This window comes from Chrysemys picta, chromosome 11 (genome assembly GCF_011386835.1).
Source record: "Chrysemys picta bellii isolate R12L10 chromosome 11, ASM1138683v2, whole genome shotgun sequence".
Taxonomy (NCBI): Eukaryota; Metazoa; Chordata; order Testudines; family Emydidae; genus Chrysemys; species Chrysemys picta.
Window position 1 is genome coordinate 13062394 of NC_088801.1, and position 23395 is coordinate 13085788.

The 23395-nt window shown below is 43.8% G+C and overlaps 1 protein-coding gene across 9 annotated transcripts in view; it reads right to left on the reverse strand.

Annotated features, from left to right (window-relative positions):
• Positions 1–22609, reverse strand: part of SLC12A8 (solute carrier family 12 member 8) — an 87892-nt gene extending 65283 nt beyond the window's left edge. The window contains exons 1-5 of one of the 9 annotated variants that reach the window (XR_010591523.1): positions 21850–22257; positions 16451–16692; positions 11892–12038; positions 7268–7459; positions 3004–3235 (exon numbers count right to left, since the gene is read on the reverse strand). Coding sequence is in view for 8 of the 9 variants with exons in the window: in XM_065561535.1 (XP_065417607.1) it covers positions 3004–3235; positions 7268–7459; positions 11892–12038; positions 16451–16570 (691 nt within the window). In the remaining variant the exon portion in view is untranslated. Of the gene's footprint in view, positions 1–3003; positions 3236–7267; positions 7460–8636; positions 9449–11891; positions 12039–16450; positions 16693–21022; positions 21672–21749; positions 21824–21849; positions 22259–22320 lie in introns of those variants that run through there. The other 8 variants (XM_065561535.1, XM_005279826.4, XM_005279824.4 and 5 more) reach the window with 8 other exon arrangements.
• Positions 22610–23395: the final 786 nt, after the last annotated feature.

The following is a 23395-nucleotide window of genomic DNA, read 5'->3' on the forward strand; positions in this document are numbered from 1 at the left end:
CTTCCTTTCTTCTCTCTCTTTTCTATCAGATAAATTCACATAAGGAAAACTAATAAAGGAATAAAAAATTCCAGCTGTAAAGTTGGGCATGTTTTCTCTTTCTCTCTTTATTTCTTATATTCTTCCTTTTGTTCTCTCCTTCCAGTTCCATATTCGTCCTCCTGCTATAAAGTACGTCTACACTTCAAAGGAAGATCAGTGGCAGCAAGTATCAGAGCTGGATTAACTGACTCAGGCTTGTGCTACAGGGCTAAAAATAGCAGTGTAGACATTCGGGCTTAGGCAGAAGCTCAGGTTCTGAAACCCAGCGAGGGCTTGGGTCTGAGCCTGGGCTCCAGCCTGAGTGCCTCTGGTTATGTCTACACTGCAATTACACACCCGCAGCTGGCCCATGCCAGCTGACATGGGCTCGTGGGGGTCAGGCTAAGGGGCTGTTTAATTGTGGTGTAGACGTTGGGGCTTAGCCTGCAGCCCGAGCTCTGGGGCTCTCCCGCTTCACGGGGTCCTAGAGCCCAGGCTCCTGCCCGAGCCTAAACATCTACAATTAACCACACCTTAGCCCATGCCCCTTAGGTTAAATACATTGCTATTTTTAACCCCGTAGCATGAGCCTGAGTCAGTTGACCTGGGCTCTGAGACTTGCTACCATGGGTCTTTTTTTGCAGTGTAGACAGACCCATAGTCTCTCTCTCTCTCTCTCACGTTGTATCTATTTTTTCCTCTTTATTAAAAAAGGATGGCTAGTTTTAGGCCCAGTTCCCCTCTACTCAAGACAAGTTAATTGAACAGTGAACAACTCTGGAATCCTCCTAATGTTTTCTTTAGTTATATAGCAAAGACTCCTTTATTCTTGAAAAGTACATTAACTTAATTTTCTGTACCTGGCACAACGTGCCTCAATTTACTTTTCTTTCCAAGCATCAGTTGAATGGTAAAGCAGGTTTAATTTTGCAACACTTATTATGATGAAATAAAAAATTGTTTTCCCAGAGCGTCCTACCTACAAAGAATCATAAAATGCTTTCTCTCGGGTCTAAGTCCTGTGCCTGTGACATCAGAACACTGCTTGCTATCAGCACTGCAAGCACAAAATAGCTTGATGTGAAATTCTCTCAAACCAGCTGGGCTATGAATATTTACAAGGTGACATCTTCCCATCCCTGTTCCAGCAGTTATATTTTTTTTAATGTTGAAATCAAAACTAAGGACAACGAAAAATGGACTTTGTCCATTTATTAAAAGAACATTGGTGCATTTGGGAATGGAGGGAAATCAAAGATAAAGTGACACCTTCTGTTTATTTGGATAATTGCACTTTTTTGTGGTCAGTGTCACTTAAGCATTCATGCACTCCTTTCATTGCAATCTATCACATTATGCAATATGCTTCTATGACCCCCAGCTTAGAGGAAATCGCAGGGTTAACATTACTCCATACTGTGGGGTTATTATTAAGTGCAGCGATGTCTGTCTCCAACCCTGGACCACAATCAGCCTTAAGAGACTTTCCTTATCCCAGAAAATATTCCCCTCCTTAACCAGGCCACCCGTGATCCTGAAAATGTCTTTGCTTGTAAACGGATCAATATTTGCTTGAACATAAGACCAATTGTTACTAAACGTGGTGCATTTCAGTGCAAAAAGCTACAAAAAAAGAGGACTGATATTGAAGTCACAATGAAGTGCCAAAAGTTTTCAAATTTCAAGCATTTTGGATATTCTTGCTAATATTTCATTCAGCTCCAATAGCAATTGCTGTTTATGACGACTAAGGGCATATCTAAAAAGAACCTAAACAAAATTTTCAAAATTATTCTCCAAATATGTATCGGGTTTTTACATTATAAGTAGAATATTTTCCTGGTGACAATTATTATTCTTATTTATTATTTGTTTTATGGTAACCCATTGGAGCTTCAGTCATGGACCAGGAACCCCTTGTTCTAGGTACTGTAGAATCAAACACAGAACAAAAAGATGGTCTCTGCCCCCAGAGAATTTACCACCTAAGACAAGTGACAGAAGGTGGATATAGACACACACACTGGGGGGGGGGGGGGGGGGGGAAGAGCACAAGGGGAAAAAATGAGATAATATTGCCCGTACTGTCTAAACTGTTTGATGTGCTGTCATGCAATTCATTATAGGCTGACAGTTTTATTTTTTAAAGGCCATTACAGGCATCAAACTGATAAGAAAAACTTCTTAATGTAAATTTGTTATCCTTAATCTTTATGGATACAACTCTTTTAAAAACTGGTTCATTGGACATAGCACTCTGTCTGTGCAGGCAGTTTTCTATTGTTAGAAAGCTTTCGGAAACTAAGAACTCAATAAAAGGTTATAGCCAGTACTTTTTAAAGTAGTTACCTAAATTTAGGCAGCAAAGTTAGGCACCTATGGTCCCAACCCTGCAAACATTGGTACCTGTGTTTAGGGATGTATCCTAGGCCGGGTCTACCTCTATCTTCGGCTGCAGCTTACGTCAACCTAATTATGTCAGTGTACAAACTACAACCTTGTCCCGCCGATGTAAGTGCCTTATTACACCGACATCATAACCCCAACTGCACAAAAGGCGTAGGGCTTATGTTGAAGTTAGGGTGACACCGTGTCTGTGTAGACACTGCGTTACTTGCATCAGCTGTTGGCTCTCAGCATCCCCCAACACTGTCCCTCTTCAGTAGGCGGAAGTGCTCCTGGTGAGGATGTGCACCTCCAACAGAAGGAGGATTATGTGGACATCAGCCACTGCAGTAATTACTGCGGTGGCTGTAAGTCGACCTAACATAGGTCGACTTCAGGCTGTAGAGATGCCCTACGTGTTTGCAGAATAGGGGCTCTGGTTAGGCACCTAACTTTAGGGATCCACCTCTAGAAGTTTTGGTCTATATTTTTATCCAGCTTTTAAATTCACGGAATCATAAATTAAGGGGAAAACAAAATTTAACGCACGTTAAATACTGTTGCAACTGTAAACATGAAGTATTCATGAAATTTTACCTGGATCTAGGTGCGTGAATGATCCAATGACAAAGTCCAGCGTAGAAACAGCCAGCAGGAAGAGCAGTAACAGTTGCAGACGGATTATCCATTTAACACCAGCCAGGTTAATTCCAAGCAGACCTAGTAAGACTGCCAGTGAAATGCCTCTAACTGCCCAAGTGCTACTGAAACCCAGTAAGTCGGAGATGGATTCCGCAAACCCGGTGATGTACATAGCACCTGCAACACACTGAATGACATTTAAACTTAAACACCCCACCCCCAGCGCAAGTACTGCCTAACATGCCTGAACAGAAGGATGTTGGATGGCTCAGAGGATTGGTGACAAGATGCAGAGTATTTCACCCGTTAGTTTCAGCCAGTCCAGGATGGTATTGACTGAAGGTTGTTACCATCTGATGGCTGCACCATGGTGGATCTGAGAGGAGTTTGGTTATCTCAGTCAAGTCCCTGCAGGACAGGCGCCACATCACAATTTGCACCCTTGTTAATGTAATACCCACCCACTCAGGGTGGTGTTCTGTCCCCCTCGAGTGGTGGCGAGGCCACCCATAGAGATTGCTACGGCCTTCAGTAACAAAGCTGGGCTTTTAGCTCAGGCAATAGAGGCTCCTTGTCCTGGGTTTGATGCCCACTGCCAATGACCCACCCACAGCCAGAGCTCTTTAGCAGAGTGGCTGAGGATTCCCTGGGCCAAACATTCACATGGAGACTAAACACAAGAATGAGGTACGTTGGCAGGATAGTGTAAGAAAGTTTGGACCTGTTCCGTGGGTAAATAGGGGACTTAGGGCTCTGAGACTGTCAAGCTACCTACCTTTTACCAGCTCAAAAATGCACCCTTTTTTGAAACAACAGAATAAAACTCACCCCAGAGACACTGAGCATCTCCTGAACAATACTCTGAAGTGAAAGAAAATACGTTTGCCCAAATAAGAGCACATCTCTGTAATTTCTTGTTTTCCTTTCTTTCTGTGGAGCACCTGCTTGGAGAATGACTGATTGCTTCCCGCTTTATTGTTTTCAAGGTTTTTAACTCAGTATTTAGTTTGGATTTAAAGTTTGCTGTTCCACCGGTTCCCTGTCTCTTTACTGGAACATAGCCTGCACTTCCGATAAGCGTGTATTGTGCAACTCAAGTTCCATGAGCTCTGGGGAGAGCAGTTTATTTTTCTTGATGCAGAGAAGGATTTGTATTCTTCACTGGATGTGTGTGTCTGCAGAAATGGAGTTCCAAAGCTCAGAGAAGTGTGTGCAGGTTAAGGCTTACAATTCATGCCAGAGAGAAGATACAAACCCAAGCAATCCTTTCCCTGCCAAACCAAAGTGGCACTACTGGATTCAAAGAAGAAGGCAGGGGTTGGGAAGAGAGAGGACTATTATTCACTGTATAACTCTCTAAACTAAAACTTCCCGCCTTCCTATTATATCTGACATTTCAGCGACAATCCTTTTCAACGTGCAGCTGATACCAAGGGTCACATTTCTAAAGTCAGGCCTGGGCAGTTACGTGTGAACATCAGTGTGCACCAAACGTATGGGTTCAAAAAACCCAATGTATGCACGTGCAGGTGTTACAAATTGGTGGCCCATATGGGTATTTGAACTGCTGTGGACTTCTCAAGTTTAGGATGAACTTCCTCAGCCAGGGTGAGTGTGTAATCTATGTTGACACAGCATGGCTCTTTGTCCCCCTGTAATGGTCAGGCCATGTATACAGCTTTGAGTTAACCACTATCTCCTGACTAATGGTGCTTGTCGTTTAGTCCAAGCAGTAGAGGCTCATGCTTTTAGATCCAGTGGTCCCAGGACAAATGACCCAATCTGGTTAGTTAGTCACAAAGAGCACAATCCAACTCCCAGGGAAGTCAAACAAAAGACTTCCATTGACTTCAACAAGAGTTAAATCAAGCCCTTAGTAACTAGTGATTAACAGACCATAGATCACATCCTTTGCTGGGGTAAATCAGCACTGCTTTATTGACTTAAGTGGAACAATACTGATTTCCACCAACTTAGCGTCTGTGCATTCATGGACAGGTATTTCCAGGCAGACAATGAGTGCTCGCAATGCATCCATGTAATTGCACATGCTTAGTTTTGAAAACTTTGCCCTCAATATGTATGTTTAATACAGAGAACTTCTAAAAATATAATTTATGAAAGGACGTCTAGTGTCATGATGGGATATTCACAAAAGATTGCATTTGAGACTTGAAAAGAAAAGTAGAACCTGACTCGAAACAAAATGCATTAGCCTGAAAAGCCGAATACAAGAAAGAATCCTGAAAGCCCAGAGAAATGCCATATAGCTGTTTGCAGGGAGCACTGCAATTTAGGATTTCAGGGTTCTTTTCAATTGATTAACACCAGTTTTTGGAAGGAGTTAAATAGAATCCTTCTACTTTCATAACAAGGCCAAGTAAAAGGAAACAGTATGTATATTGCAAAGGATAATTCAGAGAGTGGAGAGAAAGAAGGAGCTGCTGCGAGTCCCAACACTTTCAGAGGCCTTGAAGCAACAGCCTGTCTTTCTTTCGATAAACCCTACCTTCGCCAGAAGAATGAAATATTTCTACGCATATAAAGGTATTGCTAGGACTTCTACAGTGGAGCCAATTTCTTCATAAATGCACCATGGAAATGGGTAATTTTTAAATGTTTTTGAACTATCCTCTCCCCCCCCCCAAGATTTCTGCCTTCCATTTAGCAACAGCTTCTAGAAGTCACCAAACTGTGAGGCAGAGGAATGTTTTTGGGGGACAAGCGGCAACGCCATGCGGTGGAGCTCAGGGCGGGAGCACCAACTCCACCCCCTGAATCACCTCAGCGGGCCATCCAGCCTGTCTGGGGTAGGGAGGAGTAACCAAAAATTGTAACTTCAAGTAGGGCCCAGCTCTTTGGCATTAACCCCCCCCAAATTTCCTCCGTGCCCCCTTGGGGGGTCTTGCCTCTGATTCTGAATCTCACGGTGGCTGTAGTTTTAATTGAAAGGAGATCAAACATTGATTAGATTGCCAATTCTTACTAAATAAAATGCGTTGTCCGCCATTACAGGAATTTTCTGGTGTACCCCCGATGAGAGCTCGTGTAGCCCTAGGGGTATGCGTACCTGAGTTTGAAAACCACTGGGAAAAAACACAGCACTGCTAACCATCTGCCAGTTCCTCATCTCTCCAAACCCCACATCCCCACATAAAATGTTTGTCTAGGTAAATCCATGGTCTGCCAGAGCCCAGATTCTATGACCTCAGGACATGCTGCACAGCTCTGTTGCTTTCCCAGGCAGGGGGGGAAATTGGGGGAATTATAGGGCAAAAGGCTGGGAGAAGTCTTTTTCTTACATGTCTGACTTTTTTGCATGTCCTGTCTTGTAACTATTGAATTTGTATTTTATGTAGACTTTTCAAATTGGCCAGGCTTTTAAAGACAGCTGCAAGCTAATGCATTTAAATGAACAATTCTTCACTGTGCATGACCTTTTCTGGTATTTCTAATCTCTCTATTTTTTTCAATTGCTATGGGCATTAATAATCACTTTTCTATTAGTAGGGATAGTTGTTTGTGTTTCTTAATCTTTAATTTCAATGCACCACTTCCGTGGCACATTAGAGTTTCTCTAAAAACAAAGAGCTGCAAAACTGTGCACAAAATCAACTACCCATAAGTTCCTCCTCCACATGGGCTCTGGGTCCTCTCCACTTCCCCAATGGCTCAGACACTACTTTGTCTCCGAACCACCTAATCTCTTTTCCCCAAGTGCTCCTCTTACTCCTCCACCCTCATAAGGAAACATTTAGTACACTATGGGCAAATGTATAACCCCACAGCTGATCTGTAGAGTTTGTATTGTCCACTTGGCAACATAGGCTTTTTCCTCTTCAGTTTAAATATTTCCTTGCTTGTAGATGAGATGTCTTAACTATGGCATTTTTTGTGTTTCATTCTGTTTTGGTCATTGTTCCCATGACCAGCACCTCAGGACAGCAGAGAGAATTCAGACTGTGTCAGAGATGGCTCCATACATGGGGAGGAAATCATTAGCCTCCCCCCTGTTCAAACATGACAGGACTGATCTGTACTCTTTGATGTATTGCTGTAGATGAGTGACAACAAGCCTGATCATACTGAGAGGAATGGAATTATATGCCTACAACTCTGCTTTTCCATGCCACCCTCCTTCTCAGTGGGATCATCTTATTTATTTTAGAGCGTGGAAGAAAAGGACCAAGGGCGTGCTTGCAGTAACAATCATTTTTACCTGACCAAAAATATAAAGGAGGCCAATGGTCCCTCCAACTTGACCACCGAGGACAGTAGAAATCATGGAATAGACTCCTCCACTTCCGATGCTGCACCGCTCACAGACCCCAATTCCAGATAAGACAGTTACCAGGGCAACCACGACAACAAAGGACACCAGAAACATGCCCATTAAAATTCCGGTGTTTCCCTGTAATGGAGAAAAAAAGACACCGAAGAACACAAGGAAAATTATTCGGGGTAGGAAAAAAAGACCCATCACCTTCTGAGATTCCAGTTAATTATAACACATTGTGTCAATTCATTGTAGGTTATTTTATATTCAGATTAAATAAAACACACACTTCTCACCTGTAAATTTAGCAACCACAGAAATGTATGTTAATTGTAAAATTCTTGAAACATGTTCAGGTCTTTGAGGTTTAAGGGCCGTCCTTTTGTTGTGTGTATGTGCAGCACCTAGCACAACGGGCTCTTGGTCCATAACAAGGACTCCTAGATGCCACCGCAGTACAAATAATAATAATAAATAATAATATTCATCCCCACTGGTTCTTTCTAGGAAATTCTACCCTTATCAACAAGTGAGTGAGGGTCTTCTCAAAAGAGCCCTACTTTGTATAAATTCCTGAGGGCATCAGGTTATCTCACTGATCCCTCGACCTAGATTTAACACACTACTCAGCTAAAGTTTCACAGTTATAACTCCCTTATAACCATGAATAATCTGCCACAAGGTAAAAAGAGCGGGGATGGGGGTGGGGGGGGGGGAGGGAAGAAATATTTTGATTGTAACAAATACTGGGTCAGATAAACACAAAACAAAAAACCTCAGGACCCAACACGTCCTGAAATAAAAGCCTGGATTTTCAAACTGCCCATTTCTTAGGCCCCTAAATGATCGGATTTTCAAAAGGGCTCAGAACCCAGCAGCTCCGATTGAGATCAAATGCTTCTGAAAATCTAAGCCACTAAGAACTACTATGTTGTTAACACCCAAACCAATGAACTACAAAAACAGAAGGAAATACTTAATAGACAAGAGAAAAAATAAACATGTTATAAGTAATTGTTTGCTGGTCGTTATCTGGACTATACACCGTCTCGTCTGACGCAATATCTCAGTCCACACCCATGTGCTCCTCCAGCTTTCCACAGATGCTTGGGACAGTCTCTTTCAAGCAAGACTGTTCAGTGGCCTGCAACACAGAAATTGGCTCGCCTCCTGGTGGTATCACAAGCGGATCTGTGCAACCTGTGACTTTTCACTTCCTGATCTAGAGCAGAGGTCCACAAACAGCTGCCTTGGCATATGGCGCTGGCTTGTTCTCTAATTCCCAGCTGCTGAGGTGCATTAACAGACCTACCTTAAATCCCTTTTCCATGTATCCAACCGCCGTAGCTGTGTTATGAGATGGCGAATGGGCGAGCAGGTCATCTGTATTAGAATCCAAGAACCCCTCAGTCCACAGGCTTACAAGGAAACCCAATTCTTCCCAGAAACATGTAATGCTCTTGCCACCATGTGTCATGGAGCCTTTGGTGACTGCAGCAGGTAAGTCAGTTTGTGTGCCTTGATAGCCATAGAACCAGGCCACATATAGCCCATGGCCTCCCACCTGCTTTAAGAGACAGCATACCTTGTGTGCCTTCAGTTTGAAGCTTGCCACGTTTGGTGGGCTTTTCTATTCAAGTCAGAATTCCAAAAGTGAAATAGAATTAGAGACTGTTCAGTGCCTTCAGGGAGTCCCGGCATCAAATGCTTCTCCTGTGAGCCCTGTTCTCACCGTCTTATGCTTGTTCTTCATGCTGCAGAAATCTCTTTTCCAGGGTCAAGAGAATCTCATTATGTTCCTGCTGAACTTCCCCAGCTAGTATAACTCGCTGATCTCTGAATCTCAGTCACTTCCCCTGAAAACTCATCCAGGACCCAATGCCAGTGCAGAGAGGATTGGAAACCTCTCCCTACCCTTCTCTCCTCCACAGCGCTGCCCCATACTATGGTAAGGTTTTGTATAATTTCTCTCCGCTGATGGCTGCCAAGCTGCCTCTCTCCCCATTCCAGTGGCGCTTGCATCTGAGGACACGCTGGCCTCTGGCACCATTTTGTTTCTTATCAGCGACAGGCGGCTGCTGCTTCTATTTTGTGCTGGTCTAAGTCCCACATCTTTCTGTTGGTGGTGTTTTGTTTTGTTTTTTTTAAAGACAAACGTATCCAGGATGTTGCTATCATTGTGAAATCCTATTTTGGTTCAATATCCTGCTGTTTTAGGTGTTGATTTTATTGGATCAGTAGAAAATGAAGCCAAGGCTCGTTGTGAATGCAGCTGCTAGCTGGGTCTACATCACATGAACCCTTATAATCTAGTTTTGTTTTGTTTTTAGAAAAAGGAACAATTGTTTCTTTGCCTCAATTATGTACAGTCAGGATAAGTCAGTACTGAAAACTTGCATTTTTTTTTTAAATACATTGAAAAACTTTCAATAGGTGTTTTTTTTTAATTGGTAGCAAATAACTTCTATTAATCGTCCAGGAGGGGTAGTTCTTGCCCACTGCCTGGGGTAATGGACAGTCCATTTGGATCTTCAGAAAAAAAAGTCAGTAACACAGACCCTAAAAACCAGAATTCATTCTTGCAATGCATCATGGGAAGGAACGCCACACTCAGGGATCAGAGCAGGAGAGAAAACTGGAACACTGAAGCTTATTTACACATGCGTGACAGGACATGCTACAGTTGAGACTAAAGGCCCAGTGTATCATTAGCATTATTATCTAATACTTCAGTGTGGGCCCAAAGACCTCCAGTAAGAATCAGGGTGTCTCTCGGTGCTGCAGAAATATATAGGAAGACATGACCCCTGCTGTCTTGAAAATTTTACAATCCAAGGCTCTGATCTTGCCATCAGATCCAGGCAAGCAAACCCCTGTGCTTGTGTGAAGCCCCAGTGACTTCAAGGCCTAATACTATTATTTTCAATCACTCCCCATTTCCCTTTAAAAAATCCTATATTTGATTTTTTACTTTATTTATTGACTGTGCCACCAGTACCTTTCTATTAAATAGCAAAGGGAGGGATGAAGGCAATATGACGGTGTCGATGAAAGGCTTATGGAAAGCTTTCTGACATCTCAGTCTAAATTAATGTGGGAAAGGGAAGTAAACGATGAAAAAACTCACCTATTATGCCTGGCTAATGGGTATCAGTAAAGGGCCCTGGGTAATCCAACTGGGAATGAGGATTTTTCTGACGATGACACACCTGTGCGGGCAATGGACTATAAGATTTCATAAGGCAAGGATTGGGCCTGGATGATTCGTGGAGGAGAGACCTCCAAGGAAAATCATGGCAGCTGAAGGAAGTTACACTGGTGATTCAGTGGGCGGCACTCAGCTTTCTGAGTCAGTAATGAACTAATCCCTTAGGTGGAACTAAGGGAGAGGGGGTTTCTGGAGGTACAGCCTTGAATGAAGGCCTGGACCCTTTTGGTCATTGTAGACTCCAGGGCAATTCTCACAAGAGTATTGTTCCCAACATCCAGTGTGGGAACTACACTGGGCCCATTGAACCAATATGCCAAATGTAGATGATATAATCAGGAAGTGAGCTAAAGTGGCTATGCTAGGGAACTGAAGGCACTCAGAACCTGGCAGGACTGGGTTAAATGTTTCCCCTGCAGATTCAGTTGGATCTGGTCGTATCTACATTTCCTGCTATAAACCCTTGTGAAGTAATGCTATATGCCTTTGAACAGCTGCTTCATTTCCTACCAGTAGTGGCAACAGGATTCATCGATATCGCTTTATTACGGGCCTGAGTCGCCTCTCAGACTGCGTAACTTCGTTGACATTATTCCAAATATACCCTGGTGCCGTGGGAGATCAGAACCTGGCCCTGAATTTCTCTCCCTGTAAAAACACACAATTCCCCACCCTTTCAGAAGAAAGGCGCTATATCAAATTCTAGATGTTAAAAGTTTCTTCTTGTACCTTTGAGAACAGCTGGGCTCATGACATTAAGTCCAAGGTTCAGCTCCAACATTCCCTCGGGAAGCTTTGCTTTTCCTACATGGAAGCTGCAGGGAACAGCACAATTTACTGAGCGAGACTGGATCCTGCTTCATGCTGCAGTATCAGGCTCACTCTTAAAGCCATGACACTGGGATATATGCTACCCTTGAGCCATGCATGGGACTCTCCTGGATATCAAGGAGAATGTTGCGCAATCCAGGGCCCTTTAGTCAGAACAGCAGGGTCTCCATTTAAAACTGCCATGTTAGAAATATGACTGTTTCAGTGCTGCTTGGAGGAGGACAGTGGAGGATGTGTAACCATGGCAATACATTTTACCTGGAAAGTTATATTTGGATACACCGTTACACATGGACTTTTCTATAAACTGTCAGGTTTGTTTGGCATTTGCAGAACAGCGCATTACAGAGAAAACGGCCCCAGCCTCAGTGTATTTTTAAACACAGTCATTTGCATTTTCAGAAGAGCCGGAAGAAAAACCAAGAGATTTAACCAATTCACGAAGCACAAAATCAAACACAACTGTGGTGGGGGAGAGAATAACCTACTACTTAACCCACAGTGTCACCCACTTTGTCCTTCACTCACCACTAGCCATCCAGTCCTCAGAAAAAGAACCACTCCAAAAATGTTGATCATGCAAGAAGTAAAGACGCCATCCCAGGTTCCAAAGAGCACTGGCTCCCAGACGAACAGCTGTATCTTCCACCAGGGTTTGGTCTGTGTCTGAGATACCTAGAGGAAAGTAAAACCTTTGGTTATCGCCATGCTGTCATCTGGGTGACTGCAGAAGTGGAACAGTGGCCTGCCAAGACTCCTACAACAGGGTGCTCTGCGCATGGCTGCTACAGCGTTGCTTTGCCTGACGTCACCCACAAAGAGCAGTATATCAAGGGAAAGGGGAAACCTTGAGTGATGGGACAGGACCCGAGTTCCACAGATCCCCAGCAATGCCATGAAACTATTGCAGGCTCCACAACATGGATGCAGAAAGCACCACTATTTAGTCCTTAATCTGCTCTCTCTGTCATACAGAACTCAATCTAACAAGTAACACCACACCGAAGCACAAAAAACGGTCTCTACTGTACAGAAGGCAGGGTCACAACATATCAATCAATCTGGCATGGGGCGCTACATGTAAAAGCTATACAGTCAGTTTTTTACCAGGCACAAGAAGATATGTTACAGGAGATGCCAATCAGCAGGTTCCCCATTAATGGAGTCGTGGTAGAGTGTACTTGGGCTCTCCTCGGGTTCCTATCCCTCAGCTGTTCTTTTTAGGTGACAAATCTGAGGAACTATCCCAGACTGAGGTGTCAATAGAGGCAGTTTCAGAACAAATTGATAAATTAAATAGTAATAAGTCACCAGGACCAGAGGGCATATGCCCAAGAGTTCTGAAGTGAACTCAAATATGAAATTGCAGAGGTACTAACTGTGGTATGTAAACTAATGCTTAAATCAGTCTGTATACCAGAAGACTGGCAGATAACATGATGCCAATTTTTTTAAAAGGCTCCAGAGGTGATACTGGCATTTACAAGCCAGTATGCCCAACTTGAGGCAAATTGGTTGAAACTATAGCAAAGAACAGAATTATCAGATACATAAATGAACATGATATGTTGGGGAAGATTCAACACAGCTTTTGTAAAGGAAAATCGGGCCTCGCTGACTCTGAGGATTTCAACACACACATGAAGAAGGGTGATCCAGTGTAGATAGTGCACTTGGACTTTCAGAAAGCCTTAGACAAGGTCCTCATCAAAGGCAAAGTAAGGAGTCATGGGATGAGAGGGAAGGTCCTCTCATGGATGAGTAGCTGGGTAAAAGGCAGGAAACAAAGGGTAGGAATAAATGGTCAGTTTTCACAGTGGAGAGTGGAAAAAGCAGGGTCACTCAAGGATCTGTACTGGGACCAGTGCTGTTCAACATAGTCATAAATATTCTGAAAATGGGCATAAACAGCGAGGTGGCGAGGTTTTCAGATGATACAAAATTCTCAAGGTAGTTGAGTCCAAAGCAGACTGTTACAAATGGATCTCACAAAACTGGGTGACTGGGGAACAAATCGCAGATGAAATTCAGCTTTGATAAGTGCAAAGTAATTCACACTGGAAAACATAATCCCAACTATACATACAAAATGATGGGGTCAAAATTAGCTGTTACCACTAAAGAAAGGGATCTTGAAGTCATTGCGGGCAGTTCTCGGAAAACACCTGCTTGCTGTGCAGCGGCAGTCAAAAAAGCCAACAGAATGTTAGGAACCATTATGAAAAGGAAAAGGATAGATAATAAAACAGAAAATATAATAATGCCACTATATAAATCCCTGGTTAAAAAGACTAGGAGTGTCCATCTTAGAAAAGAGACGATTAAGAGGGGATATGATAGAGGGCTATAAAATCATGACTGGTCTGGAGAAAGTGATAAGGAAGTGTTATTTACCTTTTCACATAACACAAGAACCAGAGGTCACCAATTAAATTAATAGGCAGCAGGTTTAAAACAAACAAAAGGAAGTATTTCTTCACACAATGCACAGGCAACCTGTGGAACTTGTTGCCAGGGAACTTTATGAAGGCCAAAACTATAACTGGGTTCAAAAAAGAATTACATAAGTTCATGGAGAATAGGTCCATCAATGGCTATTAGTCAAGACAGTCAGGGATGCAAACCCATGCTCTTGGTGTCCCTAACTCTCTGACTGCTAGAAGCTGGGAGTGAATGACAGGGGATGATGGATCACTCAATAACTGTACTGTTCTGAAGCATCTGGCACCAGCCACCGCTGGAAGACAGGATAGTCAGCTAGAGGGACCATTAGTGTGATTCAGTTTGGCCATTCTTATGTGCTTATGACTAAAGGCTGGGAAGTGCTCTGGGTTAACTCATACTGCTCCAGCAAAGGACATGTCCACCACCTTGGAACACTTCTGCTACAGCACATGCAGTTTACATGGTGACAAGCTGGAGGGTGAGTGGGGAAGGAATATAATGCCTGGGCAGAATATGGAGTGATGCTAAGTCAGCTTCCGCATGGTTAACTGTGGCTCTCCTCTGAAAAGTGACTCTATAGAAAAGGCATCAAGGTTCCATGATTATTTTCCCTCAGTGACTATCAAACTATTCAAAGACGTTTTTTCTAACTGCCAGCCCTGCAAACTCAGCCTGGGTTTCTGAAAGACAAGGTGGGGGTCTTTCTTTCTCATGGATCAGCACCAGTACCAAAGGTTCCACAAGCCAAATTAACCCTTCGGTTACACATGTGCAGCCCCAACATTTTTGCTGGATTTGCACATATGTAAGTGGTGGGAATTTAGTAAGCAATTCTGCTGAAGCTGCACAAGAAGAAAGAGAATCCAGCTCATTCATAGTCACAGAGTTTAAGGCCAGAGGGGACCACCAGATCATCTAGTCTGACCTCCTGTATACCACAGGCCACCACCATCAGCCAGCGCCCACACACTAAACCCAACAACAAAAATTAGACCAAAGTATTACAGCCCACAGGAGACTAGACTATTATGTGCCATAGGCAGAGAATAGAAGGGATAGCATGCACCAGTGCTCGAGGGCACCACAATGTCAGGGAAATTACTCTCTCTGCGTTGGCTCTGCAGGGCTAACAGTACAAACTTTTTTTTTTGTCATTACAGTAAGCAGATACCTAACTTAGCTTGTTATTTAAGTGAGTGTTACTGGTTGGTTAGCACTCTTGACAAATAAGGGCACTTATTTAGGCACCTAAATGTGGACTTAGAAGCCTAACATTAGGCCCCTGTTTTTGAAAACCTCAGCCAAGGCCAATACAGTCATAATGGAAGACTGGTATTAACCATGGGTTTGCTTCCTAACATGCTATATCTTTAGGCATATACAGCATAACCAATATGATCACAGTGATATAGAGTCATGCAGTACTGCAGGTAACAGAATAACTTTAACACTAAAACGTTCATTTTTAACAGTTTCAGGTGTGTCAAAAAGCTTTAACCCACTGTCAAGTACAATACACAGCATTCCAGGGTACAGAGTAACTGGGTCCTACATAGGAAAGCCATCAAGTGAGCAAATTAATTTGGAATTTTTTTTTTTTAGGGGAACTGGAAATAAACAACATTTAAAAGACTTTACTAATGATTATGTTATTGCTATTTGTTGGTGATTCGGTAACTGGTGCTGACGTGGTTACAGAACCCAGGCCTCCCGTATGATGGCAAGGGTTCCTATGTCATTAAAGATGGGGTCTTTCAGAAGAGATGTAAAACCAAAGTCTCGACAACATGCAATCATCAAGGCACTTTTCTGTATGAGCTAGTTAACCCCTGTATCCTAGCCAAATTCTCACTCAAGTATCTCAATTTTCCAAGCTGTTTAAACAAGACTCAGTTCCAGACTTTAGCCCATGGACCATCATGTTTGGTAGTAGAATCTTAAAATAAAAAAGGCCTACAGACAACCAGACAGCAGCAATTTTCCAAATGTTACCAGAGCTGCCCTTGGAAAGAGCTGTCTGAGACTCTGTGCTGTACTGTGAACCATTCACCATACTCAGTTGAGCTCCAAGCAGAAGTTTGCAATGGCTCTCCTGCATGGCCTGAGGGGCAGGGAGTAGGGCCCCAGTTCATTCCTTCAGCTGCTTAAAACAAAAAACACAAACCCACCCCCTTTTGGTACCAGCATGGCTAGAATCTCATAGTGGACGAAGCCAAGAGTTAGAGTTTGGGGAAGGTGACTATACCCTATACCGCTCTCTGGAAACCAACACAGAAGACAGGCCCCTTCCTTGCCTGACATCCAGACAAGATGTTAATCCAAGGAGTCTCAGAGAACTTCCATGGACCGGACCAGACCCTGCAGAGGCTACTTTTGACTGGATGAAACATAAGACCTTGAGAAAGGGTGACCATCATGCAACTCTGATGGATCTCACTAGGGTAATAAGGTATCCTTCATGTTCAAGGCCTAAGAAGGAATGAAAACCTTTCTTACTGAAACATGTGATTTTGACATAACCTGATTAATTTCAAATATTTGTTATGTCAGTTTATTCATCTGCCAGTTCATGATGACGTCACAGGGGCTGAAGATGGAACTCGAGATTAGTGGCTTGGGGAGAAGGAGCCTTTTCAACATACCTGTTGTGCTTCCTCGTGGAACAGCTCTTGCACGTGCGTGTCACTCCTCAGGCCAGCAGCGCTGCTCAGCACAAACATTTTATCTTTTATGTTAGAGCTATATGTCCAACGTGCAGCCATAATGCCAATCACAAGTCTGGGGGGCAGAGTATAAGGTCAGCTATTCCTCTCAGATAAATTCCTGTCGCGCTGGAATCTCCACAGACGAGGATTCATGGTTTTGTTACTCCTAGTCAGAAGGGCTGGGGAAGAAAAAGAAAGACAAACCTACTGTAATTTTCTAATTCTGCAGAAGACAAAGAAGTGCAAATCTGCCATTTAAGCAGCACCATCCTTTCAAACCATACCCTTATAATGATACCAGCATGTGACATATAGAAGCTGCCTCTAATAAGGCATCTTGATAGGGCATATTTAGTATGAAGACAAGAAAACAAAGTCCTGACCTTAAAATATTTTATTATTTGTTTCATACCTCAAGGCAAGGTATGCCAGGCATGTCACAGAACAGATAGCTTGACAGGTCCCTGCCCCAAGCAGCTTACGGTCAAAACAGAAATACATATTAACAGATGAGAGTAAGGAGCAGAGGATGGGAAGGGACTTCCTGGGTCATCAAGTCCAGTCCCCCGCTATCACAGGCACCCTGTCATATAATCCCATTCAGAAACATATCAAGCTCCATCTTAAAACTAGTTAGTTTTCTTACCTGCACTACTTCAATGGCAAACTATTCCAGAACCTCACTCCTCTGATGCTTAAAAATCTAATTTCCAACCTAAATTTATTCATGGTCAGTTTATATCCATTCATTCTTGTGCAACATTGTCCTTTATCTTAGACAGCTCTTCCCTCTCCCCGGTGTTTATCCCCTGATGTATTTATAGAGACTAATCTCAGCTGGGGCAAAGGACGTAACAACAGCGTAAGGATTGAACAATGATGTTTAGCATGTATTCTGATAGTTCTTAAATTTGATGATGGGAACTTTGTTGTTCCTTTGGGTTTCTAACATCAGTATTAATTACACTTCATGGTAGCGGGAATTAACAAATACACACACAAAGAATCAATCATGATTACAAAAATCCATGTTTACTTATTTGTATTTGAGTAGTGCCTGGAGACCCCAAATGAGCTCGGCGACCCACTGCGCTAGGCGCTGTACAAACAAATAGGGAGAGACAGTCTCTGTCCCCAGGAACTTACAATCTAAACAAAGAAAGGAAGATTATTGTCCTCAGCTTGCAGGAACAGTGGGACAGAGAAATTAAGAGAATTGCCCAAGGTCACACAGAACATTGGGAAGCAAGATGGGACTTAAATCCAGATCACTCATGTCCCAGCCCAGGGCCTTAACCAAAAGACCACCTGTCCTTAACCAGCCTTCCTTTCTAATTCTGCCTTTGCCTTCAAACAGAACATTGTGAACACACTAGTACAGAAACAACATCTGTGCTCCCCAGTAGTTGCACTGATGATCCTCCTTCCTAGCATTTCTGCTGTGCCTGGTACATTGGACAGCACAGGAGGTGTTCCTTTACCCCGTGCATTTGGTTCATTGATTCCCTGCTGCTCATTCCCCTCCCCCTCCTTTGAAGCAAAAAAAAAAAATCCTTTACAATATCACAATTGGTTGCTGTTATAGGGCGGTTGGGGCTTCAAGCAGGGAAGCAGCAGCAGGAGCAGATGAACTCTTAAGGAACAAAGATTGTGTTTTTATGCAAATAGCCCGATGATGAAAACTGAGGGAGGAAAATACAGGACATTCAGGCAAAATTGCTTTTAAGTAGAATATTTTTCAAAGCGTTCCACAAGGCATCAGGCTGCTCTTTAATGGGAAGAGATTTTATTTAGTAAAGCGCCACTGTGATCACTAAAATTCATTTTATTTATGGAAGATGCACCTGGAAGTAAACGTTGAGCATCGCTGTCCTTGTTCATTTTACGGAGTTCATTTCTAAGACCCATATGCTTGTTGCAGTACCTTGGGGGACACATAGGTAAAGCATTCCTAGCAGCAAAAGTGCATTTGCAGCAAGTTTGGAATACCAAGAAGTAATCATTCATTTACCATATCTTCCAAAGGCAAATGTAAACATCTTTCACATAGTAAGGTCCCAGTCCTGAAATTTATAACTTGCAGGTGGACTGTGGTATAGGTTACAGGACTGAGGTGCAACCTTGCCAGGATATTTTGCTGTCCTACTTTTTAAATCCTCCAACAGATTTTTCTTCCTTCTTCTGCTCACTCTAGTCTCTGAGAACCCCTGCTCTCTCTTTTCTACTCCCCAATCCCTCTGCTTGTCTATCACTAGCTTCGCTCGCTCCCTGCACACAATCTCACCCCTGCTGGTCTGAGAACTTTCTCTTCTCAGCTACTGCTGTGTGGAACAGCCTCCCTAATTTTTCTCCCTTTCCTATAACTTAATTCTACAATGATTTATACACATACATGGATCACAAATATTTGCATTCATTTAGCATTGGGATACAGTTTTATGTAGGACGCTGTGCAAGATACGTAAATGAAAGGAAATATTCTGCTCTGATTCCACAAAGACTTACACACGCTTAACTTTGTACAAAGTGAGTCGTCCCATTGAAGTCGACGGAATTGTACAGTATGTAAGATAAACAAACACACGTCTTTGTGAGATCAGGGTCTGAGATTGTAGTCTTTGGGGCAGGGACCTTCTTCTTGTTATGTGTGTGTATTATGTGCCTAGCTCAATAATACCACCACAAAATATCCATCTAGGTTAGAACATAAGAATGGCCATACTGGGGCAGACCAATGGTCTATCTACCCCAGTATCCTGTCTTCCAATAGTGGCCAATGCCAGATGCTTCAAAGAGAATGAACAGGGCAATCATCAAGTGACCCATCTCCTGTCGTCTGGTCTCAGCATCTGGCAATCAGAGGCTTTGGGACACCAAGAGCATGGGGTTGCATCCTTGACCATCTTGACTAATAGCCATTTATTGATAAGTTCATGGAGGATAGATCCAATTCTATTTTTAATCTAGTTATAGTTTTGGCCATCACAACATCCCCTGGCAATGAATTCCACAGGTTGACTGCACTGTGTGAAGAAATACTTCTTTTTATTTGTTTTAAACCTACTGCCTATTAATTTCATTGGGTGACCCCTGATTCTATCTAGCATTTGCCACACCATGGCTAAAGCACGTCATGCTACACACACCATTCAAAATTAGTCTGCTAGAATAATAATTCCTTTCCCCAAATATAAAATTAGGGTCTAATTCAAATTTTGATTGATAGCCACTTCCCAAGCACTAAATAAATCAAAGAAATGTAATCAATAACCACATATTTATTTCCCCATGGCTTTCATGGCTAAGAGCAAAACAAGAGCTTTTGGGAAAATATGTCCATTGCAGTTTTAAGGGGAAATAATTATGTAGGGTTGATTTTTTGTTTGTTTTTATGGTGACAAGTAATTTGGAAGCGGAGATACTTTCATATTTAATTATAAAGGCTTATTCTGGAAGATGAAAATTACAGCCTCTAGTGTGCATTCTGCAGCTCAAACTGCCATTGTACCTTTTCAAACTAAGACTATTTCATTAATAATCACATTAAAGAAGCTTCTCAGCCCAAATCACTACTCTAAGTTATTCAACAGATGGCCTCTTTTAAAGAAAAGAGGTTAAAACATTTCCAACTGCAATTGTGTGTGGTCCAATGACCTCTGAAGGGGCTCCCTTCCTGTCATAGGAGTTACTTTGTGATGGTACCCTGCAGCTTTGTTTTCAATAACTCTCAGCATAGTGAAGTTTTTAAAAACACCTAATTTTGGGGATCCCACGGAAGAAATGAATTAAAGATCAATCAAATAGCAGTCAGCACAATAAACTTAAATAGCACACTCAGGAACGTTTGATTATATACAAATACAACAATGTTATCCAGGTAATGTAATATCCAAGCTAATTTTGTTGCTCTTCTATATTTTGAAAACAATAGTAACAGAGTATTACATATTAAGGACAAACTCTCTCTAGTAGTATATCAATTTTACAGCCTGACTGAACTTACTTCTATTTAAAGTTGTTTATAAGGTCCCCATCACCTTAGCTAACTAGACACTGTTACACTTATGCTGTAAATGACTAGCTATAATGACAAAACAAGAACAAACCCCACTGGAAGGATTTATATAATAAAATAAATCACAGAAGTAAATGACATTTGCCACCATTGCATTGTTCACTCTGGCTGTATGTTCTCTCTCTTTCTCCGACACCCTGTGTCTGTCCCGTCTATTTAGACTGTAAGGCCTTTGGGGCAGGCACTGTCTCTTACTCTGTTTGTACAGCACCCAGCACAACAGGGTCCTGTTCTCATCTTCCCTTAGGCACTACTATCATGAATATTATGGTATAAATCAAAGACTGAAGTGAATCAAATCATTCTTGAAGAAAGAGCTCTCACCTCTTTGACCACCTACAGAAAATACAGCCACCCATCTCTTATTAATTTTTAAATATTAATAATTATTATTATTGTTTGTTTTTTAATAAGAGATGTCCAAGGAAACTCACAGATGGGACAGCTATTCCTTCCAAGATTTACCAGTATACAGACTGGATCTCCGTAGCCTCTTTGACGAAACTAGCTTAACCAGCCACAAACATCACCTTGCACACCTCCTCAAGCCTGCCAAGGGGGCCCTTAAATGCATATTCTCCGAAGCTCGGCTCACGGTCATTCCATCCCCAGACACGAGGCTCTGCGAACCCCTCCCAGCCATCCGAGCCCAGCTAGGCAGGTGCGTGCGCCGGGCAGGTTGAGGTGGAACTTCTGAGCTGACGAGTCCTAGAAAGGACCAGGAAGGAGGGCGAGCCCTGCCCCCCTTCAATCTGGGAGCAGGAGTTTCCTGGATCCGGGAGGCACCTGCAGCTTTTTCTCAGCGCCCTGCCCCCGCCTTCGCCTGCTTGTGAAGATCCTGCACCTTCTGCTCCTGAGTCTCCCTAATCTTCCTTTCCTCTCCTGCCTGTCATTGTTGGTCCCCCCCCCCCCGCCCCCCGCCTGCTTTGCCCTGGGAGGGGGGCAGGTAGCAGCAGCCCCTGGTTCTCTGCTCAGTCAGTGGCAGTCTCCGGGCAGCCCATTTACAGGGTGAGTGGAAAACAAACCAGAAGTTGTTTGCCCCAGAAGCAACAACCCCCCGCCCCACCGCACTGCAGCCCCTGGTGCTCGCTCCGCGCGTGGGGTCCAGCCCACAGGCCCCACCCCACCAGCAGCCGGTTATCTAGCCCCGGACTCACATACCCCCACGCAGCAGCTGCTGGCTCTGCTCACCTTGGCCCCCCTCACTCCCTCCTCCCCCTGCCTCTGGCTGGGGGCCTCCCCTCTCCCAGGCTCGCCTTACCCTGGGGTGGGGCTGTGCCTCCCCTCTGCCCTGCTTCTGCTGCGTCCGGGACGGGAGGGAGGCGAGCCTCCAGCCAGCACTGCCCGGTCTGCGCTCTCCTGGGCCGGGCACTCAGTGCCACGTGGGCCTGGCCCTGCTAGTGCTGCGGCGGCGGGACGGGGGGGGCCTTTCCCCAGGCAGGGACACTCCCTGGTAGTTTGCACAGGAGCCGGAGAGCGCAACCCTAGAGCCTCCTCTCTCCATCCAGCCGCAGACACCCTCCATGCCTCCGACCACAGCTAGCAGCCAGCACTCCCTTCCCCAGCATGTTCTCCAGTGCTGTGCTAGGCAGCCTAAAGGGGGGACAGACAATAGGGCTTCCCCAGAGAGCTCACTTGCCTCCAGAAAGCAGGATGGGGGGCAACCCCAACAGCTGGATGGCCCTTATTATTTATTTAGACTTACACACATCCAGCTAACCAAGGCACCTACCTCTAGCTACCAAATACGGACCCGCTCCTGCCACCACTTCCTGAGGTCAGCAGGCTCTCTGCCCTCACTTAGGGGAGCAAGGGCTAGGGCTTTGCCTTTCTCAGCGCTGGTGTTGACATTCCCAGACTGTAAATACTCCAGCTCTCTCACACCAGTAAACAGAGCAACTCCATTACAAGGGTGTTTGATTTATACTGGTAGAGCTGAGAGCAGAATTAGAGCCATATGGGGCAAATCCTAACCCCATTGAAGTGAATGGGAAAACTCCCACTAGGGCCACAATTTCACCCATAGCGCATGGAGTCTGGAGGTGGAAAAGGCCTGTTCGGTATCTGGCCCCTGACCCTGCCAGTGCAGCATTGTGTCCTGCAGTATATTTTCTACTAGTCCTAGTAAGAGACAACCCTTGTTGGCTGCATCCAAAGGGAGCAGCACATGTAACAGGAGCCTTGTACAATTTTGTCTGTTACAAACACATGCAGCCAGTGGGGAGGGAATGTTACAGGTTATATATGCAAACAGAGAATGAGTCCCATTATCAGAGATAATAGGTTCAACATCCTGCTTGGCAAGCCCGTTTGTTTATTCTTTATTGACACTCGGGGAACATAATTTTTTCCCCTTAAGGGTGGAAGACAATGAGGCACATAAACAGTCAAGTTTCACTGAAAACATGAAACCAATCATTCATTTCCTTATTTCTTATTCATAATGGAGGCTTTTGATTTATTTGGAAGTCCTAGCACTTTGTGAAAATAAATTCTCACACACCCACATTCAGCCTGATGGAGCACAGTGGGCATAAGGGCTTGTCTATGCAAGGGCATTCCATAGTAGCTCTTCCTAAATAGCTCCCCAAGTGGCACGCTAAGGGGCTGTCTATGCCGGGAATTTGCAAAGCAAATTAAGGCACTCTTATTCTGGAATTCCCTTCTATCCTATATAGGTTCTGAGGTCCTGCCCATCATCAATATCTCAGCACCTTCCCGTCGTGCATTAAGCAATGTAATTACACTTCTGTAGTCTGTTTTCTCATCCTCTCCCCAGGGGGAGAAGTGTGTGCTGTGGAATGCCA